Below are 20,816 nucleotides of genomic sequence, written 5' to 3' on the forward strand. Positions count from 1 at the left end.
CTACAAAAACTTGAGCACGCCCATCCCCTCCTCGGCGGCGTTCATCCGAGCTCCGCGGCCGTCAGACCGGGGGAACCCGAAGGTGGTTGATATATGCGCCATTCACCGACTAGGAAAAGACCGAGAGTGGCTGAGCTGCGTATTCCCGGCGCGACCTCAGCTCCTCGAGCTCTCATGGCTGTTGCCTGCATTCACCACCGGAATCGTCGAGGGCGACGGCGACTGGTCCAGCCTCGAGCCCTCGAGCGCGCGAGCTTCTGGCCCTCTAGCGTCCACCTGGAGCCCCAAAGCCATCGGCGGACGTCCCGCTGTGGACATGCTGGCGCTCGCTCGTCGGCTTGCTGCCCAACGACGCCGGCCCGTCGCCGTGGACACCAAGAAGGATAGAAGCACACCCATCGGCCGGCGCTCCTCGACCGGACATGTCTCGTCACCGCCGGCCATGTCGATGCCGCGCGCAGAGGTCAGCGGAGCAGGATGTGCCCGAGTGGAGCCCAGCGTCCCCGCGCGCCGCGAACGCTCTGGTGGCACAGCTACGGTGCAGTTTTTTTAGATTAAGGAACATCCAGCCTTGACCTCTCACAGGTGAGAGGCCACAGGTAAAAAATATAGATGCAATACGCAGACTGCTTAGCAAACGCTTACTCCCACCAGAATAAATGTTCACACGGAACAAGACTAATCCGAACAGCTTAGACTAATCTGAACGGCTAGTAGGTTACTCTAGGTCTAAAATTCCAGCCCCTTTTGGCAAAAAGTTCCATGACCAGTCCTTCAATCGCCCGGCAATTGTTCTTCATGTGATCCTTCTCTTCTTCTTTAGAAAGCTGTGACCAGAGTCTTGCCCAGTGCGTCCCCATGAATATAACCTACAGATATGAGTTAGGAGGCTTTCGGTTGAAAACTATATCATTTCTAGTTAGCCAAATGGCCCAGCACAACGCTGCAACTCCTACCAAAAACTGTTTCCTGAGCTTCAAGGAGAAGCCTCTCTGTCAGGAACCCAATATGTCAACAACACTAGTAGGTGCTTTCGCTCCAAAAGCAAAGAAAATTGCACTCCACACGAATTTTGCCACATGACAATCAAAAAACAGATGTTGTATTGTTTCATCCTCAGAGCGGAAGCAACATTTACTTCCCCCCCCCCCTTCCACCTTCTTTTTAATAGGTTATCCTTTGTCAGAATGACACCTTTCTGAAGGTACCATAAGAAAATGTTTATTTTCAGGGGTACCTTTAATTTCCACACAATGCTTCTATAGGGTATACTATCTGTCTGCATTAAGTCCTTATACATCGATTTCACAGTGAATTCAGAGTTTTTGGTCAGAATCCATTTGAAAGAATCATTGGCACCTGACAGTACCACATTCAGTACTTTTGAGACTAGCTCATGCCACACAGCCCCAACTTATCCCCTACCAGAGCCTCCTAAAAGAAATATTTAGGGGTATAGTACCAAGAGCATTAGCAACTGTTTGATTTTTTTCTTCTTACAATATTGTAAAGAGAAGGATATTGTTGCATCAAAGGCTTGTGACCCAACCACCAATCCTCCCAAAATCATGTTTGTTCACCATTGTTAATCTAAAATTTTCCTCTCTGAAAGAAATGCTCTTTAATCTCCATTAGACCACACCAAAACTGAGAGTCACCTTGCTGCTTAGTAACTTGTGCTAGAGTTTTCCCACTTAGGTATTTCTTCTTAAGAAGTTGTTGCCAAGTGCCCTTCTCTGCTAACAGTTTAAACAGCCATTTGCTTAATAAGCAGGTGTTTTGGGTCTCTAGGTTTGTAATTCCTAGCCCTCCTACACTCTTAGGTGTACTCAGAATACTCCATTTGGCCAGTCTGTATTTTTTTTCTTATGCTCATCACACTGCCAAAAAAATCTGGATCTATAATAGTCCAGTTTCTTATAGACTCCTCTAGGAATTCTAAAGAAAGACAGCATGAACATGGGTAGACTGGTCAGAACTGAATTTATCGATATCAGTCTGCCCCCAAAGCTGTGAGAAGACAGACAGAAGAAGATGGGTCAGCGTTGACCTCGTCGTGTACCGGCAATCCTGAGACGGATCGTGCCGTGGCTGTGCCGGGTGCCAGCAGGAAGCAGCCTGCCCGGGTCAGCTGCGCAGGTCAGCTGCAATGGCCTGCTGGCTGATGAACAACGCAACCATGCCATGGCCCCGGCGATGATGGGCGGCGGCGTCGGCTCGGGGCAGCCCCGCTGGTCTCCACAATGATTGCACGAACCATTCCTCCTCGGCACGCCCATCGGATCCCATACCATGCCATCCTATGGAATGGAATGCAAGTGTGGAACGCCCGCGTCGCGCGGGCACCGTACAGTGCGGCGGCGCCGGGGAGGAGCCATGGCCAGGACCACCATGCCATCCCGCCGGCCGGCAGCCACGCACGCCGTGCCCAGCGTTGGAGCGTGCAGGTTCGTGTTCTGGCCAGCAGCGGCTGACACTGGCCTTCATCTTCATGCATGGGTCCACCTCAACCAAGATGGAACGGAGCAGTAGCTTCTCTGTTGCATCGCATCGCATCGCATCCCTGGCAAGGCATTCCCACCCGATTCCTGAACCGCGCGTCTCTCTGCTCTGCTAGTTGCAACCCTGGCTGGCATTCTTTCAGGTTGCCACCATCTTCCTTGCATTACGAAAAGTGCTTTGTTCCGGCCCGGGGGAGTAGTCGACAAGAAGAGTACAAACTTTGGAGTCTAGATTGACCACCTTTACAAGGTTGCTCGCCATTAGAAAAGAAAACTGGTAGCAATCAGGTTAGCTGAAGATGCGGATAGGGCCATTACAAGTTCAGGCAGGACAACGATTAGCTACTGCGTGCAGCGTACTCTGTATTAGCTCAGCTCAACAAAAAAAACGCCCAATCTGTCTGCTGGATTAGACAGTATATAAACTAACCTACTAGTAAAGTAGGGGTCAATACATCCGTCAATGATGCGCACCCTGCTCGGTGTGCCTAGTCGTCTCCTCTCTCCTGCAAGCGAGGGCCAGTGGGTGATCTGGTCCCCAGCCGGCCAGCCCGGTCTCCCTCGCCGTGCAGAGCGCCGAGGGATACGACAAGGGCCACTGATCTGCTTCCGTGGTGAAATCTTTTACCAGCCTTAGAAAAAGGGATTCATTTTCATGCCATGGGGGGCGACCAACCATCAAGAGGAGGCGATGCGAAAGTGACCCTTTGCTTTGGACAAGAAACAAGGCTTGGAGCCTGCGGCCTGCCTGCGCAAGTCCCTGTCAGCTCCCACCTCGGTGCCCCTGTGATGGTGATCAGTACTCTACTCAGTACAGATGATGAAGCAGCTCGGATTGGACAATGGAGAAGGCGGCCGGAATCAGCAACGCTCAGCCCAGGTCAAATTGGACACCTCCTCCACCTTCAGCCATTGGTAGTAGCAGAATGTATGTGACAGCTAAAAGAGAGGATTAGGATTTTGTGGTGAGCCTTTAGTGCTTCATCGCTGCTTCTCTTTCAACATGGTCTTGCTTTGCTTGCAGTCTCCAACAACAGGCAATGCCAACATATACAGAATTACAGATACAGGGGCTAATCAGAAACTGAATCAAACATTTCAGTAACACACACATTTGCTTTGCTTCCTTGATACTACAATTCAACAACCTCATATGAACAGAGCAGAGCAGCTGAGATAAGCATTATTAAAAAACCCCAAAGGAACTGAGAAAAGCCCAACCAACTGATGATCAATCATTAGAAAGGAAAGGCAGCGAGCTTTGCTCTTGTTAAATAGTAGAAGATTCACCACAGCACTTTGCATCTGCATATGCTGCTGCTGCTGCTAGTTGTAGGACATGCCTTGCTACATAACATGGTTGGTTATGATGGGGAGATGGATTGCAAAAAGGCCTCCCAAATCTTTGCCTCAGCCTGCCTGCCTGTCTTTTACGCTACTCACTGCAACTACTGCTGCTGCTACCACCACTACTGCTTAAGCTTAATTTAAATTTATTGCTGCCTGCTTGGGTTTCTTCTTCGTCTTCCTCCTCCGGCTCAGCCATGTCCCCCTCTACAAGCAGCCTCCGCCGTAGCCGGCGTTCTTGAACAGTTCCTGCTTTATCGCGTCCGCGCTGATCCTCTCCCTCTGCATCTGTTTTTTTTCCATCATCCAAAGATCATCGTCAGGCTTTTGGCTCGTCAAAGAATCAACCAAGAAGCAAGCTTGTTGCCCAAAACAATTTAGTACAACTCATGAAACAAGCACAGAAAGAAAGAAGATCGATGCTCCGGGGGAGTACCTCAGAGCAGGAGGCGTGCATGCCGAAGTCGTTGAAGCAGCTGACGACGCACTGCTGGATGTCCAGGCCCAGGTTCTCCAGGGTGCTCACCGTGGACAGCAGCAGCCCGGGCTTGGTGGCGCAGTAGATCTCGACCCGGGTCTCGCCGCTCTCCTTGCGCTCCACGTCGAACTTGGGGGTGTTCCTGGCCACCATCTCGTTCGGGTTGAGCTCCCGGAACACGCTCAGCACGCCCGGCGTCTCCTGCTGCTGCTGCTGCTCGTCGATCTCCTCCTGCAGCAGCTTGATCCTCTCCAGCAGCTCCTTCATGTAGTCGATCGTGTCGCCCAGAATCGATGTCCTGTCCATCTATTCCAAACAAAGGGGGCACATTTCACCTTCAAACTGCTGCTACTGATTTTGGGCACGAAAGAAGTGATTTTTTTTCTCTCCCTTTGGGCTTGGATTTGGATTCCTTACCTTGCTGATCTTGGGCACGACGGAGCGCAGCATGGAGAGGCGGTCGTTGAGGCGCTTGCGGCGGCGGCGCTCGGCCATGAGGTTCTTGGACGGCATGCCCTCCACCCGCTTCTTCTTGGACGCCGGGGCCGGCGGCGCGGCGCCGGCGCCGAACGCGCCGGCGCCCTCCGCGAGGCCGGGCTCCACCTTGCAGACCCCGAGGCCGCCCTCCGCCAGCGGCGCCTTGGGCTCGATGACGTCAAGAAACCCCATCTCGGCGCCGTAGTCGCCGGCATTGGGGGCCCCGAACGCGGCGGCGGCGCCGTAGACCTCGCTGAGGCAGTCGAACCCGGGCGCCGCCGGGTGCGGCTGCGGCTGCGGCTGGCCGTAGGAGGCCGTGAAGGTGGGGAGGACGCTGACGGTGGGCGGCGGCTGGTGGCGGTCCTGGAAGGAGCAGTCCATGGCGGCGGTGCAGGCGGCCGCCGGGGAGAAGAAGTCGCCCATGGCATTGCAGTCCCAGGCGTCCCTCCGCAGGGAGAGGATCTCCTCCAGGAAGGCCTGCTCGTCCAGCTCCATGGCCTTCTTCTGGTTCTTCTTCGGAAAGACAATGGCTTGTGAGGTGTGGTGGTGGTGGAGAGACCGACTAGAGAGGATGGAGAGGAGAGGATGCCAATGGAAATGCCGTGGTGAGGGTGAGGGGGATTAATATATGGGGGAGGAGGATGGAGGGGGGGTGGGGGGGGGGACAATTATTCCCTGTGATAAATGGTGAACAGTGGTATTAAGGTAGGTTGAGGGTTGAGGGTTGAGGGCTTCATGTCATTAGAGAGGAAGTGAGGGACCTAGGGATGTGATGGGATGGGATTGGAAAGGAATCATGCTGCCTTCTCACTGCACGGCATCATGCTTAGTAGTATTTCTTTAATCCCTGGATTTTGCTCTTAATTATTTGTGGTTTTGTACTGTACTGGTAGTAGCAGTGGTAGAATGTAGAGAGGCTCCCAACCTGGTTTTGTTGTATTGTGACTTGTGAACCCTAGGGCAAGGATGACACTGTGATACATAGGGTCCAGGATTCCTCCTGTTAGAGTACAGCTCTGTCTGTTTGATAATCCCGGCACCATTCCCATCCCCATCCCTTGTGTGTAATGTAATGCTACTGACCTATTATCATCCGTGGGTAATACTAATACGGGAGGTATGGTTGATGCGTCTATTGGACATGGAAGCATGTTGTTGTTGGAGCTCTCCATTGCCAATTGCCAATGTGGTGGAAATGCATACTAGCTCTGAAAGCCATGACGAACGGCTCGATTGGAGGTGAACTTCTTAACAACCTCCGCTGATACGTCAAGAGAGAAAAGGACACTTGTGTTAACTAGCATCATGAGCGTGGAAATGGCAGTCGATTAAGTCCAAGTCGAGGCTTAAAACACTACAGTAGCAGTACCAAGTTTGCAAATGCAAAACTGGGAGAAGAAAAGGAGGACAGGTAGTAGTAGCAAGGATCCAAAACCGTCTTTCTGGACGCCACGGGCACAGACTTTGAAAGGCTCAACACTCATGGCTTGTCAGGCAGCCTCCACACAGAAACTCTTGCTAGCACAGGGAAAACTTTGATGGCCTCCTCATTGTCATGATGCCAGCTGAATGATATGAAGTTTATCACACAAAAAAATGAGATGAAAGTCCGTGATCCATTTGTTAATTGCTGATTTTCCTTCTGGCCTGGCAGTACTAGAACTACTATGCAGTATTCTGTATTATTATACTCATACGGTTGGGTAGAAAATGCATAGTGGTATGCCTGGACCCAAAATATTCCTCAAGTTTACACGGTGTAGCAGAATGCTTCTAGTTAAACGGCAGTGTGTTCAGATCGTATCAAATCTCCCTGGAGGCTCTTCTGAAAATGCAGGTTCAGAAAACGTTCAGCTTTTTATTTCAGAAAGAAAAAAGAAAACGTTCAGCTTCAGATGAATGACTAGGAGGAGGTTGCCCTGCCTGCTGAAAATCACATCGAACCCGGAGCAGAAGATCCGAGCAGCTGCGTGGTGTCGGTGGGCCCCGAAGGCTGCGGCGAAGTTTGACCCACAAATGCGTCCGAGTCGAAAGAAAACGGCCTCTGTGGGGCCCCGGCAGCAGCGGGCCGTGTCAGCTTCCGCCTGCTCATCTCCTGCATTAGCCTGCAGGGGTGGCCCACGCTGCCCCCGAGGGGAGCCCCACGTGTCCTCCCCCTCTCTCTCTCAGTTCATGTGGATGGTGTGGCCACGCGCCATTCTTTGAGGGAGTTGGGGGTACACCTGTGATTCTGTCCCTGTTGCCAGCAACAGGGTGCTGCTGACCTGTTGTGGTATAAGCTTCAGGCAACTGTCAACCATTCAACAGAACCTGCTGCGTGTAGAGTAGTAACACATGATTTGCAACACTTGGGGCAAAAAAAAATTGATGTAATGATCCTGCTACTTGTTACATGAGCCTGTATGTACAATTAGCTCCAGTTCATCAAGAAGAACTGTGAAGAGAAGGAATGAATGGGTCTCGAGAAGGAATCAATTAGCTAGTTGCAGCTCCTATTTCTGCAGTTTCATGGCATTGGTAAGATGAGGCGGCTGTGTCCATCCTTATTGCTCTGCTGGTGCATGGTAGAGCGAGCAAACTGTAGGGAATCGGGTAGGCTACGCTAGCATCACTACCGCATATACCCAAGATACTTGCGAGTAGAAGATCATAGATCGTTACTACTAGACGCGCAGCGCAGCGGAAGAAGTCGCGCGTCGGTGTAGAGGAAGTAGTCGATCACGTCCCACGAACCGAGCTCCTCGTCCTTGATCCCAGTAGCCGATCAGCGCAGCAGTCACAGCAGCGCCTCCACGGAGTCCACACGTACGGGGATGAAACGCCGGGCGTCGGTGTGCTAGCACCGTACACACGGCAAGGGCGGCGGCCGAGAGAAAGGGGCGACGGCTAGGGAAGTGGCGCGGCTCACAGGCTTATCTCGCACCTCCTTAGCCCCTCCCTCATATATATAGAGCGTCCTAATGGGCTTCTATCTCATAGGCCCATTAGTAACCCTAATCCCTCTTGGATCAATATCCTTTTGGACCTTTAAACCGTATTGTGATGATGGGCTCTGGGGCATATCACCAACAATCTCCCACTTGCACTAGAGACAATCATACAGGCAAGCTTTCCAACATTTCAAACCCCTTAAGTGTGTGACCCGTTAGGTTCATGTGTAGGTGGTCGTGATCGGAAATCATTTCCGAATCACAAGTTAATAGCGGCACCTAGCAGGGCATAGTGACTCACAAATACACATAAAGATCATATCAGCCGAACCTTAGATATACTCATACACCGATCCCTTTGCCACACGATACCAGTCAAGCTCAAGGCGAGATGCGTGCCACCTTTGTGATAGCTCGACCATTCTCTCGATCTAGATCTAATAGTGGATTTTATTAATAACTAACCTTTAGTCATAATGATTAACTCTTTAATCACTTTGGCATGGCCATGCACTTTCAAATCCAACTATCTCAAGGGGGCCCAGAGATATCTCTCCCCTTATCTAGGAGGGGCAAATTCTATCTTGATCCGCTCACATCCCATTCCATGTTTCATGACACACCTGTAAGCTACTTTTGTAACTACCCAGTTACGGAGTAGCGTTTAGCAGCCCCAAGATGCACCACTACACACAGTGAGAAACAATGGCGATCTCAGGTCTAAGGATCCAGTAGGTATAACACTCAAGAACAACTGATGGCACATACAAAATAACAATCCCAACATTGTCTTGGAGTGGGTCAATCCAACACCATGTTCACCAACATGTGTCCACATCATTAATCCGATATCTCCATATCCATGATCCGTGAAACATGATCATCAATTAATGCATGTGCTAGTCTCAACGTCGTTGTTGTCCCGCATAACGACATAAACTAGGGATAATTTAGAATCATATCATGGTCAACAAAGAGTTTCACGAACAAGTCACGTACTTGATAATCAATGTAAAAATAATCATCCATGGAACAAATAATACTTATTCATCATTACATAAATATACTCATGACACAAAAATCTCCCATGCACACTAGAACTACTGATGTAAGTATCTAATACCCATAGATCTCATGTGTGCCTCATGCTTTGGTTGTGGGAGAGGTTTCGTCAATGGATCAGCAACGTTTGAATCCGTGTGCACCTTGCAAACCTTCACATGACCTCTCTCAACAAAGTAACGGATGAGGTGATACTTCCGCAGTATATGTCTGGACTTCTTGGTTGTTCTAGGCTCATTTGCTAGTGCAACGGCACCACTATTATCACAATAGAGGTCCACTGGACTGGATGCACTAGGAACAACACCCAAGTCAGAAACAAACTTTCTGATCCAAACAGCTTCTTTTGCAGCTTTGGAAGCTGCAATATACTCGGCCTCCGTCGTCGAATCAGCCACCGTATCTTGCTTGGAACTCTTCCAGCTCACTGCCCCCCCATTGAGGCAGAAAACAAAACCGGATTGTGATTTGGAGTCATCTTTGTCTGTTTGAAAACTAGCATCGGTGTAACCCTTTACAAGGAGCTCATCTTCACCTCCAAATATTAGGAACATATCCTTAGTTCTTCTCAAGTACTTAAGGATACTCTTTACAATTGTCCAGTGAGCTTCACCGAACTCTGATTGATACCTGCTCGTAACACTTAGAGCAAAGGAAACATCTGGGCGCGTGCAAAGCATAGCATACATGATCGATCCTATGGCTGAAGCATAAGGAATCGTACTCATCCTCTTTTGCTCATCAGGTGTCGTAGCACACTGACTCTTGCTTATAGTAATGCCATGTGACATTGGCAAGAAACCTTTCTTGGAATCTTGCATATTGAACCGATTCAATATCTTGTCAATGTACGTGTCTTGGCTTAATCCAATTAGCCTTTTTGATCTATCTCTATAGATCCTAATACCCAGAATGTAAGCCGCCTCTCCTAAATCCTTCATCGAAAAACTTTTTTTCAATGAGGTTTTAACGGCTTCAAGCATTGGAATATCATTTCCAATCAGTAATATGTCATCCACATATAGGACCAGAAACACAAGTGTGCTCCCACTAGCCTTTTTGTAAACACAAGACTCATCTTCATTCTTGATGAAGCCAAACCCTTTGACTACTTCATCAAAACGAATATTCCAACTCCGAGATGCTTGCTTCAATCCATAGATGGACCTCTGAAGCTTACATATTTTCCCAGCATTTTTTGGATCGATAAAACTTTCAGGCTGTGTCATATACACATCCTCACTTAGATGTCCATTAAGAAAAGCGGTTTTGACATCCATTTGCCATATCTCATAGTCATAATATGCGGCAATTGCTAGGAGAATCCGAACAGACTTTAGCATTGCGACGGGCGAAAAGGTTTCCTCATAGTCAACACCTTGAATTTGTCGGAAACCTTTCGCCACCAATCGTGCCTTATAGATGTGAACATTTCCATCCATGTCCAATTTTTTCTTAAAAATCCACTTACAGTCGACAGGTCTTACACTGTCAATTTGATCGACCAAGTTCCAAACTTGATTATCATGCATGGATTTTAACCCGGATTTCATGGCTTCAAGCCATTTGTCGGAGTCGGGTCCCATCATTGCTTCTTTGTAGGTCAAGGGCTCATCATTTTCCATCAATAATACGTGGTGCTCCTCCGTAATAAGGAGGTTGAGCTTGTCAGTAGCGCGACGTGCCCTTATAGACCTTCGTGGGGCTAGTGCCTCAACTACGGGTTGTGCAACATCTTGCACATCCCGTGGATCTTCAGTGGGTGATGAAATAGTTTCGGGTGTTTCCTGAATTTCTTCAAGTTGCACCTTGATCCCACTAAATCCTTTTGAGAGAAACTCTTTTTCTAAGAAAACACCATTACGAGCGACAAACACTTTGCCTTCCGCCTTATTGTAAAAATAATATCCTTTGGTTTCCCTAGGATACCCCACAAAGAAGCATTTTTCTGACTTTGGAGTGAGCTTATCTGACATCAAACGTTTGACATAAGCCTCACATCCCCAAACTTTGAGAAAAGATAATCCAGGACGCTTCCCAGTCCATATCTCATATGGTGTCTTCTCAACAGACTTATTTGGAACCCTATTCAGTGTGAACGCAGCAGTTTCAAGAGCATAACTTCAAAATGACAATGGAAGATCAGTTTGGCTCATCATGGACCTAACCATGTCCAACAAGGTTCGGTTCCTCCGTTCGGATACTCCATTCAATTGAGGCGTTCCGGGCGGAGTTAGCTGCGGAATAATTCCACATTGTTTCAAATGATCACCAAATTCAAGACTCAAATATTCTCCTCCACGATCAGATCGCAGAAATTTAATTGTCTTGACTAATTGATTTTGTACTTCATTCTGAAATTCTTTGAACTTTTCAAATGATTCAGACTTGTGTCTCATTAAGTAGATATAACCATATCTACTAAAGTCATCAGTAAAAGTAATGAAGTACTGAAAACCACCTCTGGTTATTGAGCTCATTGGTCCACATACATCGGTATGTACAAGTCCCAACAAGTCACTCGCCCTCTCACTATGACCAGTGAAAGGCGCTTTGGTCATCTTTCCAAGCAAACAAGACTCACATGTGTCAAATGATTCAAAATCAAATGAGCTTAACAATCCATCTTTATGGAGTTTTTCAATGCGCTTCTCATTTATATGACCTAAGCGACAATGCCAAATAAAAGTGGGATTCAAATCATTTGGTCTAAGCCTCTTAGTATTAATGTTACAGATAGATTTATCCTCAAGATCAAGAACATATAATCCATTCACCAATGGACAATGAGCATAAAAAATACTATTGCAAAAAATAGAACAACGTTTGTTCTCTATTACAATCTTAAAATTATCAACTTCTTCCAAACATGAAGAAGAAATAATGTTCTTGTTCAAAGCAGGAATGCAATAACAATTATTTAATTCCAAAACTAATCCGGAGGGTAGAGACAAGTGGTAGGTGCCGACCGCCAACACCGCAACCTTTGCGCCATTGCCGACACGAACGTCCAACTCGCCTCTTGCAAATCTTCTAGTCTCACTTATACCCTGCAACGATTTGCAAGTGTGAATCATCGATCCAGTATCAAATACCCATGATTCACTGGAAGATAATGCAATATTAATTTCTATAACATTTATACCTGAAGTGGAAGTCTCACTTCCTTTCTTCTTTTTCTTTTCTTCCAAGTACTTCTTGCAGTTCCTAGACCAATGTCCCTTTTGATGACAGTGGAAGCATTCATCCTCAGAAGTGGGGCCAGATTTGGCCTTAGGTGCTGGCTTTAGCTTAGAGCCCGAGGACTTACCACTGGAACTCTTTTCCTTGCCTTTACCTTTGGGATTAGGATGCGTCCAACGCTTCCTCTTTTTGTTCCCCTTCTGAATCATCATCACATGATTGGGATTCTTCTTAATGCTCTCCTCTGCTGTTTTTAGCATCCCATGCAACTCACTCAATGTTTTATCCAAGCCATTCATCTGAAAGTTCATGATAAAAGGCTCATAGCTCGCCGGGAACGACTGGAGAATAACATCAGTAGCCAAGTCTTGGTGAAGTTCAAAACCAAGTTTGTCCAAAGTCTCAATGTAACCAATCATTTTGATCACATGAGGACTGACCGGGCTACTTTCTGGCAGCTTGCACGCAAACAAGGACTTTGAGATATTGAACCTCTCAGTCCTAGCTTGGTTCTGAAACATCCCACGCAGCCCCTCGATCATGGTGTGAGCATCCGCATGCTCATACTGCTTCTGCAGATCAGGGGACATGGTGGCGAGCATCAGACAGCTGACATCAAGTGAGTTATTGCAGTGCTTCTCATAAGCTCTGCGATCAGTAGCAGTTGCATTGTCAGGGAGATCATCAGGATATGGCTGCTCAAGAACATACTCCCTTTTCTCTTTCCTGAGAACAATTCTCAGGTTGCGGTACCAATCAATAAAGTTTGTTCCATTCAACTTTTCTTTCTCAAGAACAGAACGTAAATTGAAAGCGGAATTGTTACTGGCAGACATGATCTACAACATTAAAGTAAAGCAAGATTTCAGCACTAAGTTTATGTAAAGATTTTTATTAACTGATTTAATAAAAGACAACCTACTATATCAAAGTCACCTTCCCTCTAATGACATATAGTGGTTCAAGATCCATAATCACTAAAATCCTAGTGAGCTTTAGCATCACTGCTAGAAAAGTAGTGATACAGGTAAGCAACAAATTACTAATCACATCTCTATGCGACTCTTGTTTGTTGGGTGGCATCCAATGCCCCGGCCCCAACCCTATGCCTTAAAGCCCAAAACTATTTTGATAGCTTTGTTGAGTAAACCAATACTATGCTTGTGAATGTTCAACATCCACCCTATACAAAAGTGATAGTTGAGGGTACTCTACTTTGGTAAACCTACCACACAACGATCAAAAAATTTATAGGTGCAACTATTGGTAAAAGGCATCAAAAACTCAACCTTTTCTGAAGGAAGCTATTCTATCATGATTAAAACATCCACTATATGTAAAAGCATGGAAGAATAGTATGACAGGAAATAAACATCACAGGCATATAATCATATTATATTGTGAATAGTATGGCCTCTTGCATCACAATAGGCTCCATCGCCATGGCTCCAAGGTGGCCACCATTGCCATCCGTCCTGTCTTGTGATGATCATGATCGCCATCATGATTGAAGCCTCCATGAAAAGATACTAAGTTACTACATCTAATAGCTAGTGAAATAATTACATGAGGATTCAAACATCACAAGTCGACACGCAGGTCGTTATACAATAATGGTGCAACCTCAACCCGGTTGTGTTAACTTGCGACACACAGGTCGCACAAATCATCACATACATCATCACATGACATTGAGGCCATACCATTCACATCACACCCTGCAAAAACAAGTTAGGCGTACGACGTGTTCTACCAAAGTAGCGCTTAGGAAGCCGCTATAGCGAGAAAGCAACGGCGGTCCCTATGAAATCTCATCGGAGTGATCGCATCACCTCAAATCCGAGCCATTCATAATGCCTCAATTTTCACTAGGTCAATCACATTGACCGTGCAAACTTTGCACTTGAGAAGACTACATCTACACATGACCTCGATCTGTTGGATCAATCTGCTGACTATGCATACAGTTAGTCCCTGATGGTGATTCCAGCCGGTAGGGACATGTCGTATGCATAACAGAGAAAGAACACGAACTAATCTTTTGTCACATGCCGCGCAATCAACTCGCTCCAGTTTTAACCCCTTATGACCAATTGATCTAATCAAACCGTGCAAAAGTAATAGATCCAATCTACTACAACAACATATCACTTATATGTTAATGATCCAGACCAAAAACTACGCAAGATGGCTCTGATACCACTGTAGGGAATCGGGTAGGCTACGCTAGCATCACTACCGCATATACCCAAAATACTTGCGAGTAGAAGATCATAGATCGTTACCACTAGACGCGCAGCGCAGCGGAAGAAGTCGCGCGTCGGTGTAGAGGAAGTAGTCGATCACGTCCCACGAACCGAGCTCCTCGTCCTTGATCCCAGTAGCCGATCAGCGCAGCAGTCACAGCAGCGCCTCCACGGAGTCCACACGTACGGGGATGAAACGCCGGGCGTCGGTGTGCTAGCACCGTACACACGGCAAGGGCGGCGGCCGAGAGAAAGGGGCGACGGCTAGGGAAGTGGCGCGGCTCACAGGCTTATCTCGCGCCTCCTTAGCCCCTCCCTCGTATATATAGAGCGTCCTAATGGGCTTCTATCTCATAGGCCCATTAGTAACCCTAATCCCTCTTGGATCAATATCCTTTTGGACCTTTAAACCGTATTGTGATGATGGGCTCTAGGGCATATCACCAACACAAATCTGCCGATTCATCAGGTGTGAAAAGGTCTGGCCGCTTGCTAGTCCGATTCCATGCATCTTGGTGATCGAGGAGGCCCTGCAGGCTGGGTCGACAGCGGCAGTTTGGCAACGTTGCAGCATCTATCATCACAGCCAAAAGGAAATCATCCATCAGTCTGGTGGCCGCTTGCTTGCTCATACATTTGCGTGGGTTCATGCACGTGGTTGCTCCGGATCGTAGCACTTTCAGAACGAATCAGAGCCGCCGATTTTTGTTTTTTTAGTTTCTGTTTTTTTTGAAAAAAAAGTGTCAGGATTAATAAGGTAGCTAAGTTGAGAATCATCAGAGATCGATGGCCGGCTGGGATGGCGCATATGGTAGCTTAATACCAAGTGAATGTACGGTCTGCATGTGGTTCTCCAGTCGCCATCACTAGCTAGGATCTTCTTCAGCTAGCAGCAGCTGTCACGTCAGGACCATGGCAGTAGTGCTTCTTCTTCTTCTACCTCACACTGTACATAGTACTTACATGTGATGAGTATAGTATTTGGTTGGTGGCTCCGATCCGATCGATCCTGAGCCTGCATGTTGACACGATGCATGCTGCCAGTCGTTTGGGATCGATCAGATACGACGACCCTGCATCTATACCAGCAGTGCGAGCATGCAGGCTTGCGTGATCATCACTTAACTGACAGTTACTCGATGAATATATATATATATATATATATATATATATATATATATATATATATAATGAACCAATTATATATGGGCGCATCAAGTTGCCTGCGCTATCTGTACGTGCATGCGTCAACAATAGCAGTAATGCTAACACGACGACGACCCTGTCAGTATTTGCATGGGGAAAGATTGAGCTGAGCTATGCTAGCTCTCGCGCTCGCACCTACAGATCAGAGCGGCATGTGCATTCACTTGCCGATCGATCGTAGCTAGAGGCGTGCAAGCATCAGGCATGTACAGATCTGCACTGCACAGGTGCGGTACGTCTCAACTCTGAACTCTGAAGAAGAAGAAGGATTACCGATACATACATCTCGATCTGCACAGGTTGAACAACGGGATCGCCCGGATCCCGTTCGTCGAGTTTCTTAAACAGGCAGCCATGATCATCAGCTCAATTTATCCTGTGTGGTCCCCACGGCCGATCCCTCCGATCCGTCGTCGTCTAAGCCCGACGACGAGGTTTACTTCAAAGAGAAAAAAAACCGACAACAAGGATGGTGGAAATTGATGATCTGACGAGATTCTAGATGGGAGAGAGTACACTCTCCGTTCTAAATTATAAATTATTTTAATTTTATTTATATATAGAGAGTTTTTATTATGTAACTAGATAAAAATAATTTATAATTTGAAACGGATATAGCACTGTGAAATGAAATGCACATATCACGCATGGTGGTGAAGTCCGTCAATGCATAATGATCATTTAGGTCTTCATTTTAAGTTTGCGTAAGGTCCATTATATTAACAGATCAGGATTGACACTTGGGAACGAACTGTTACTGCTGGAAAACTGAGCATTCGTCCACGGCGTTAGTACTGGATGCATTTTCGTCCGGTACTAACGTGCAAAATTAGTACCAGGTAGAAATTTTCGGTCCTCGGAGGCAATTTAGTACCGGTCAAACACCAACCGGTATTAAATGGTCTCATCTATTTAGTACCGGACAGTAACACCAACCGGTACTAAATGGGTAAGGAAATGGAGGTAGGTTTCTAGAAAGTGGTTAATCACTCCGGAACGCTAGTGGACTAATATGATTTTTTTTAAAATAAAAAAATCATTCCGCAGGCCCACCCCACCCGCCGCTCGCCCACGGCCGCCGGCTCCTTTAGGGTCAACCTTTTCAATTCCTTTCTCAATCACAAAATTATTCACGAAACCAATCACAATGCAATCCACAAACAAATCATCCACATAATCTATCTCAAATCTCGTATATCCATATTTCAATCTTAGAATCATTCACATGGAAAGTAAGGAAAAAAACGAAAAGGAGTAGCTAATGTGAATGAATCAATCTCAAACGACTCCGTCGACTTCGTCTTCTCCAGGCTCGCCAGGGCCGCCACCGTCCTGGCCTTGCGCACAAGGGCCTCGCCCGCGCCAGCCGCCGCGCCTTGTTGCCGCGCCGGGCCGCTACGCCTTGCCATCGCGCCCGCCCGGCAGCTGCGCGCCGGGGCGCCGCTGCCACCAGGTGTGGGCCCGTACCGCCGGCATGCGCAACGGGCACGGCTCACCGCGGCCCTGCGCCGCCGCGACTAGCCGCAACATCGGCCGGCTGCGCTATCCTTGGCCAGGCCCCTCCCTCCGGCACCGTTCCCTCCATTCTCCGCCTCTCCTGCTGCACAAGCAGGAGAAAAGATGTCACCAACCGCAAGAGGAAGAAAAGAGAGGAAGAGGTTGCAAGAGGAAGAAAAGAGAGGAAGAGGGAGAAGAGAGGGAAGAGAATAAGGGAGAAAGGAGAGGACCGGAGAGATCAAGACGACAGAGAGCTGAAGTACTGGGAGGGGTGCACGGAAAAGAAAAAAACGCATCCCAGCTTTTAGTCTCGATGCTCCTTTCAATCCGAGACTAATAAGCTCATTCTAGTCCGGTTGCTGGCTCCAACCGGGAATAAAGGTTCCTCTAGATCCCCTTCCACTCCATAGCAGTTGGATTCAGGACTAAAGCCTCCGTTAATTCTAGATCTGACATCAGCCGAAACTAATGTTAAAGATCAAAAATCATTTCTGTACTTATTGTAAACTATGTTAACCTATACTATGTGCAAAAGGGTGGTCGTAAATCGTAACAATTGAGTTTGGACGGAATCATGCAACGCAATGCATGATCCATCGTGTCCATGGACGAGGACGATGCATGGGAATGAAAAGGCAGGGATGTAGCTAGCATCTGCACATGGCTGGCCGGTGGCCGGGCGTCGTCCCCGCCGTGCATGCCCGGCCATGCGCGTCGTACGTACGTCGTCTTTACAACCTGTGAACATGAATACATGATCCATGGAGGGAGACGACGACGATGATGATTGTGTGCGATGTATAGCGGCGCTGTTGTGGTAGCTGCATGCACCGACTGACTGACTGGTACACGTATGCCGGCCGGCGGCCTTCACGAGCGATTGTTCATTCCAGACTTTGCTTCTTCTTCCTCTCTCTCTTCATATATATCATGCATCTGTGTGTGTGTGTGTGTGTGTTTTGTGCTGCTCTGTTTGCGATGGGGTTTGGCAGCTACTTACAAAAGAAATATAATAACAATGCAAAGAATCCGGGCGCTAGGTTGCTGGTTGCTAGCGTCCAAGGAGGCCCTGAGAGGCTGAGACGAGAAGGTAGGCGACCAAGCAAATGCAAAACCGGGCCGGGCGGCAGGGAAGGGAAAACCGCCATGGTTTTGGCCGTAGGAGCAAGACCGCTGGTTTGTGGCTTGTCTCATATGCTATCCCATCCCCTCCCGTCGCCCACAATATTTGCCTACTCTCACTCAGCTCCTCTGAGTCCTCTCCTTCCCCGCTTTCCCTCGCACCACAGCAGTGACCGGCCAGCAGCCAGAGAGCAAGGAGAGAGTGAGTACTTTTTGGTGGTGTCGCGTCGGGAGCAGCGCCGGGGCGGGCATCAGCCCCAGCCCCCAGAGATCCCCGCCGCAGCCTTTTCCCCTCCCTGATACTATAAAATTAATATCAAATAATTCTCTAAATTTATATCTAATTATATTATTATTAAAAGTTAAGTAACTTCTAAATATATAATTATAATAAAATTTTAAATAGCACTAACATAAAATTCTAAATTACTATATCTATTATTATTAATATATTGTTTATGCTATTGCTTATATAAAATACTACCCATGGTGCGTGTCATGTGTAGGGAAGAAAAAAGAATGCTAAATTTTATATTGTTCGTATATATAACTTAAACAGATGATTCCATTAAATATATATTAAATACATATGGAGGTGTGATATAAAGTGAAAAATATTATTACTAGCTAAACATATTACAATAGATAATGATGAGTACGTATGTTTAGAGTATTGTACGTTAGAATATTTAACAGACGAATGATATAGCATGGAATCGATAATTATAATTATTAACTATAAATCTTATTATTTATATTAATTCTAATTAGTCGGTGCGGGAGCACGGGTTGATAGGCTAGTATTCTTTAATAGCAGTTCAAATATTCAATCCCTAGATACACAGCTTCTAATACCTGTTGTTCACTGTAGCAGAATCGTGATATAGAAACACAACACAAGTCGTTAAAACATCCACAACCACAACTATGAGAGCCTTCTCCTAGCTGTTTTTTTTTGTATTGCCACTAATAATTTGTATACATACATGTACGTAAAGTTATTATTGGTACATGCACGTACGTGCGTCCGATACATCAGATACAAGGAGCTCGACTGGACAGATGGGTGTACGGTATACAACGTACCGTACCGCCATGCATTTCCGATCATAAACAAAGAACATCACCACTTCACCAGCAAGCAAATGGCTGACATGCATGCATCTTGCTCGAGACTATGAGAGAGAGAGAGACTAGAGAGGGGAAGCGGGCGGGCCGGGAAGGGACAAGCGCATGGCGCCACGGCGTGCCTCGGGAACTGCCCCCGGCCTCCTCCTGCTGCTACGATACTGCTGGAGGCCCAGATCGAAGCAGAAGAGCTCCATGATGCCTTCTTCCCCAGCACGTGGGGGCCCACCGCACAGTCTCGACCACGGGCCGGCACATTCATCAGAGAGACCATCGACAGCAGCAGGCGACGAATTCACTGATCGACGAAGCTTGCTCAGGTATTAGCTGGTAGTAGTGCACGTCCACTACACACACACACAAAGAGCACAGAGAGAGAGAGAGAGAGAGAGAGAGAGAGCACATAGTACATACAGGTAGGAGTAGAGAAATGCATGGTCCTACTCGATCGATCAGATATCCAGAAACGACTGGGTGGCCTGAGCACGTAGGCTGCTAATCTAACGTTATCGCGAGCGATACAGTGAGCACTAGGCAGCAGCAACGAAAGGAATTGATGCAAGCAAATAATGATTATTAATGAACATCTACCTGTGGTCATGTACAGACGAGACGATGATTGCTGGCACGCGCAGTACATACAGGTGACACCGTACCGGCGTAGAGTTGGGGTTCTTAGGAATGTCGTCGTCGGTCTTTGTGCTCTTCCGATCCGCCGCTCATCTTGCCCTGACGTACGACGACTGCATCTGCAATCCTGCACGCACAAGAGAGCTATATGTACAGCATCAGGAGCACGCCCTGCCTTAACTTGGTGTCCAGTCCAGGTCCAGGTCCAGGTCCAGGGACCAAAGCAAAGCCAATATAATCAAAGGGGCCGGCCGGCCAGAGGAGACAAGAGCTTGCATGCCGCATGCAGCTGCGCGCCGTCCATTTCGGGACCCCACTCAACAGAACAGAGGGATAGATAGACCACATTATGTTTTGTATTTACCTGCTGCTGCTGCTGCGCGTCCCGTGACGCTAGCCACAGCTACATACAACCCAGGAAAGCCACGAACAGAAAATGGAGGACGACCCGACGATGCATGCATGGCCATGGGAAATTAGGAGGGGGGGGAGAGAGAGAGAGCTAGGTGGCTGCTGATTAATCCCGTGATCATGCATGCACGATAACAGGAATTGCACGAACGCAAATCATTGATGCTAATAAGCAAGATCCGGAGGCGCGGGCACGTGTGTGTTCGGTCAGGCGCTATCATCAACCACCACACCTGAAAGGCTTGCCAATCACGTACTCACTCTCCCAGGCCAGCGAGCTGAACACAACCGTATGCATCTATCAGTCGGTCGTCCGGCGATCCCCCGGCTGAGATGACATGAGAATGAGATGTTGTCCGTCCGGTACGAATGAACCGCGGCAGCAGGCGCGCACAACAGCACAGATCGATCGAGGCCAGCAGCGAGCTAATAAGCTCGTGCTCTGACTGCCTGACACTGAGAGTGATGACTAGTGCTCTCGGCCGGTCGCAGCTAAGCTAGCGACGCCCCGTGACAGCCAGCTCCCTGCTCGATCCGCCGGCCCGCCCGGCCGCCTCAGAGCAAGCAGCAGCGCTCAATAATGGAGGAGGGGAGATCG

General features: G+C 47.7%; 1 protein-coding gene across 1 annotated transcript; it reads right to left on the reverse strand.

The window, feature by feature from the left end:
- Window positions 1-3,655: 3,655 nt before the first annotated feature.
- LOC112889546 (transcription factor bHLH93-like) lies at window positions 3,656-5,396 on the reverse strand. The gene is made up of 3 exons (XM_025956250.1): window positions 4,744-5,396; window positions 4,285-4,632; window positions 3,656-4,136 (listed from the first exon to the last, which is right to left on the reverse strand). Exons 1-3 carry the CDS (start codon window positions 5,296-5,298, stop codon window positions 4,056-4,058), a joined length of 984 nt encoding a protein of 327 aa, XP_025812035.1. The 5' UTR covers window positions 5,299-5,396; the 3' UTR covers window positions 3,656-4,055.
- Window positions 5,397-20,816: the final 15,420 nt, after the last annotated feature.

This window comes from Panicum hallii, chromosome 4, assembly GCF_002211085.1.
Source record: "Panicum hallii strain FIL2 chromosome 4, PHallii_v3.1, whole genome shotgun sequence".
Lineage (NCBI taxonomy): Eukaryota > Viridiplantae > Streptophyta > Magnoliopsida > Poales > Poaceae > Panicum > Panicum hallii.

Coding starts and splice junctions, on each gene's coding strand:
- LOC112889546 (XM_025956250.1), bottom strand. CDS start 5,298: ATGGAGCTGGACGAGCAGGCCTTCCTGGAGGAGATCCTCTCCCTGCGG. Junction 4,633..4,743: donor TCGTGCCCAAGATCAGCAAG/GTAAGGAATCCA, acceptor TGTTTGGAATAG/ATGGACAGGACATCGATTCT. Junction 4,137..4,284: donor TGCACGCCTCCTGCTCTGAG/GTACTCCCCCGG, acceptor GAAAAAAAACAG/ATGCAGAGGGAGAGGATCAG.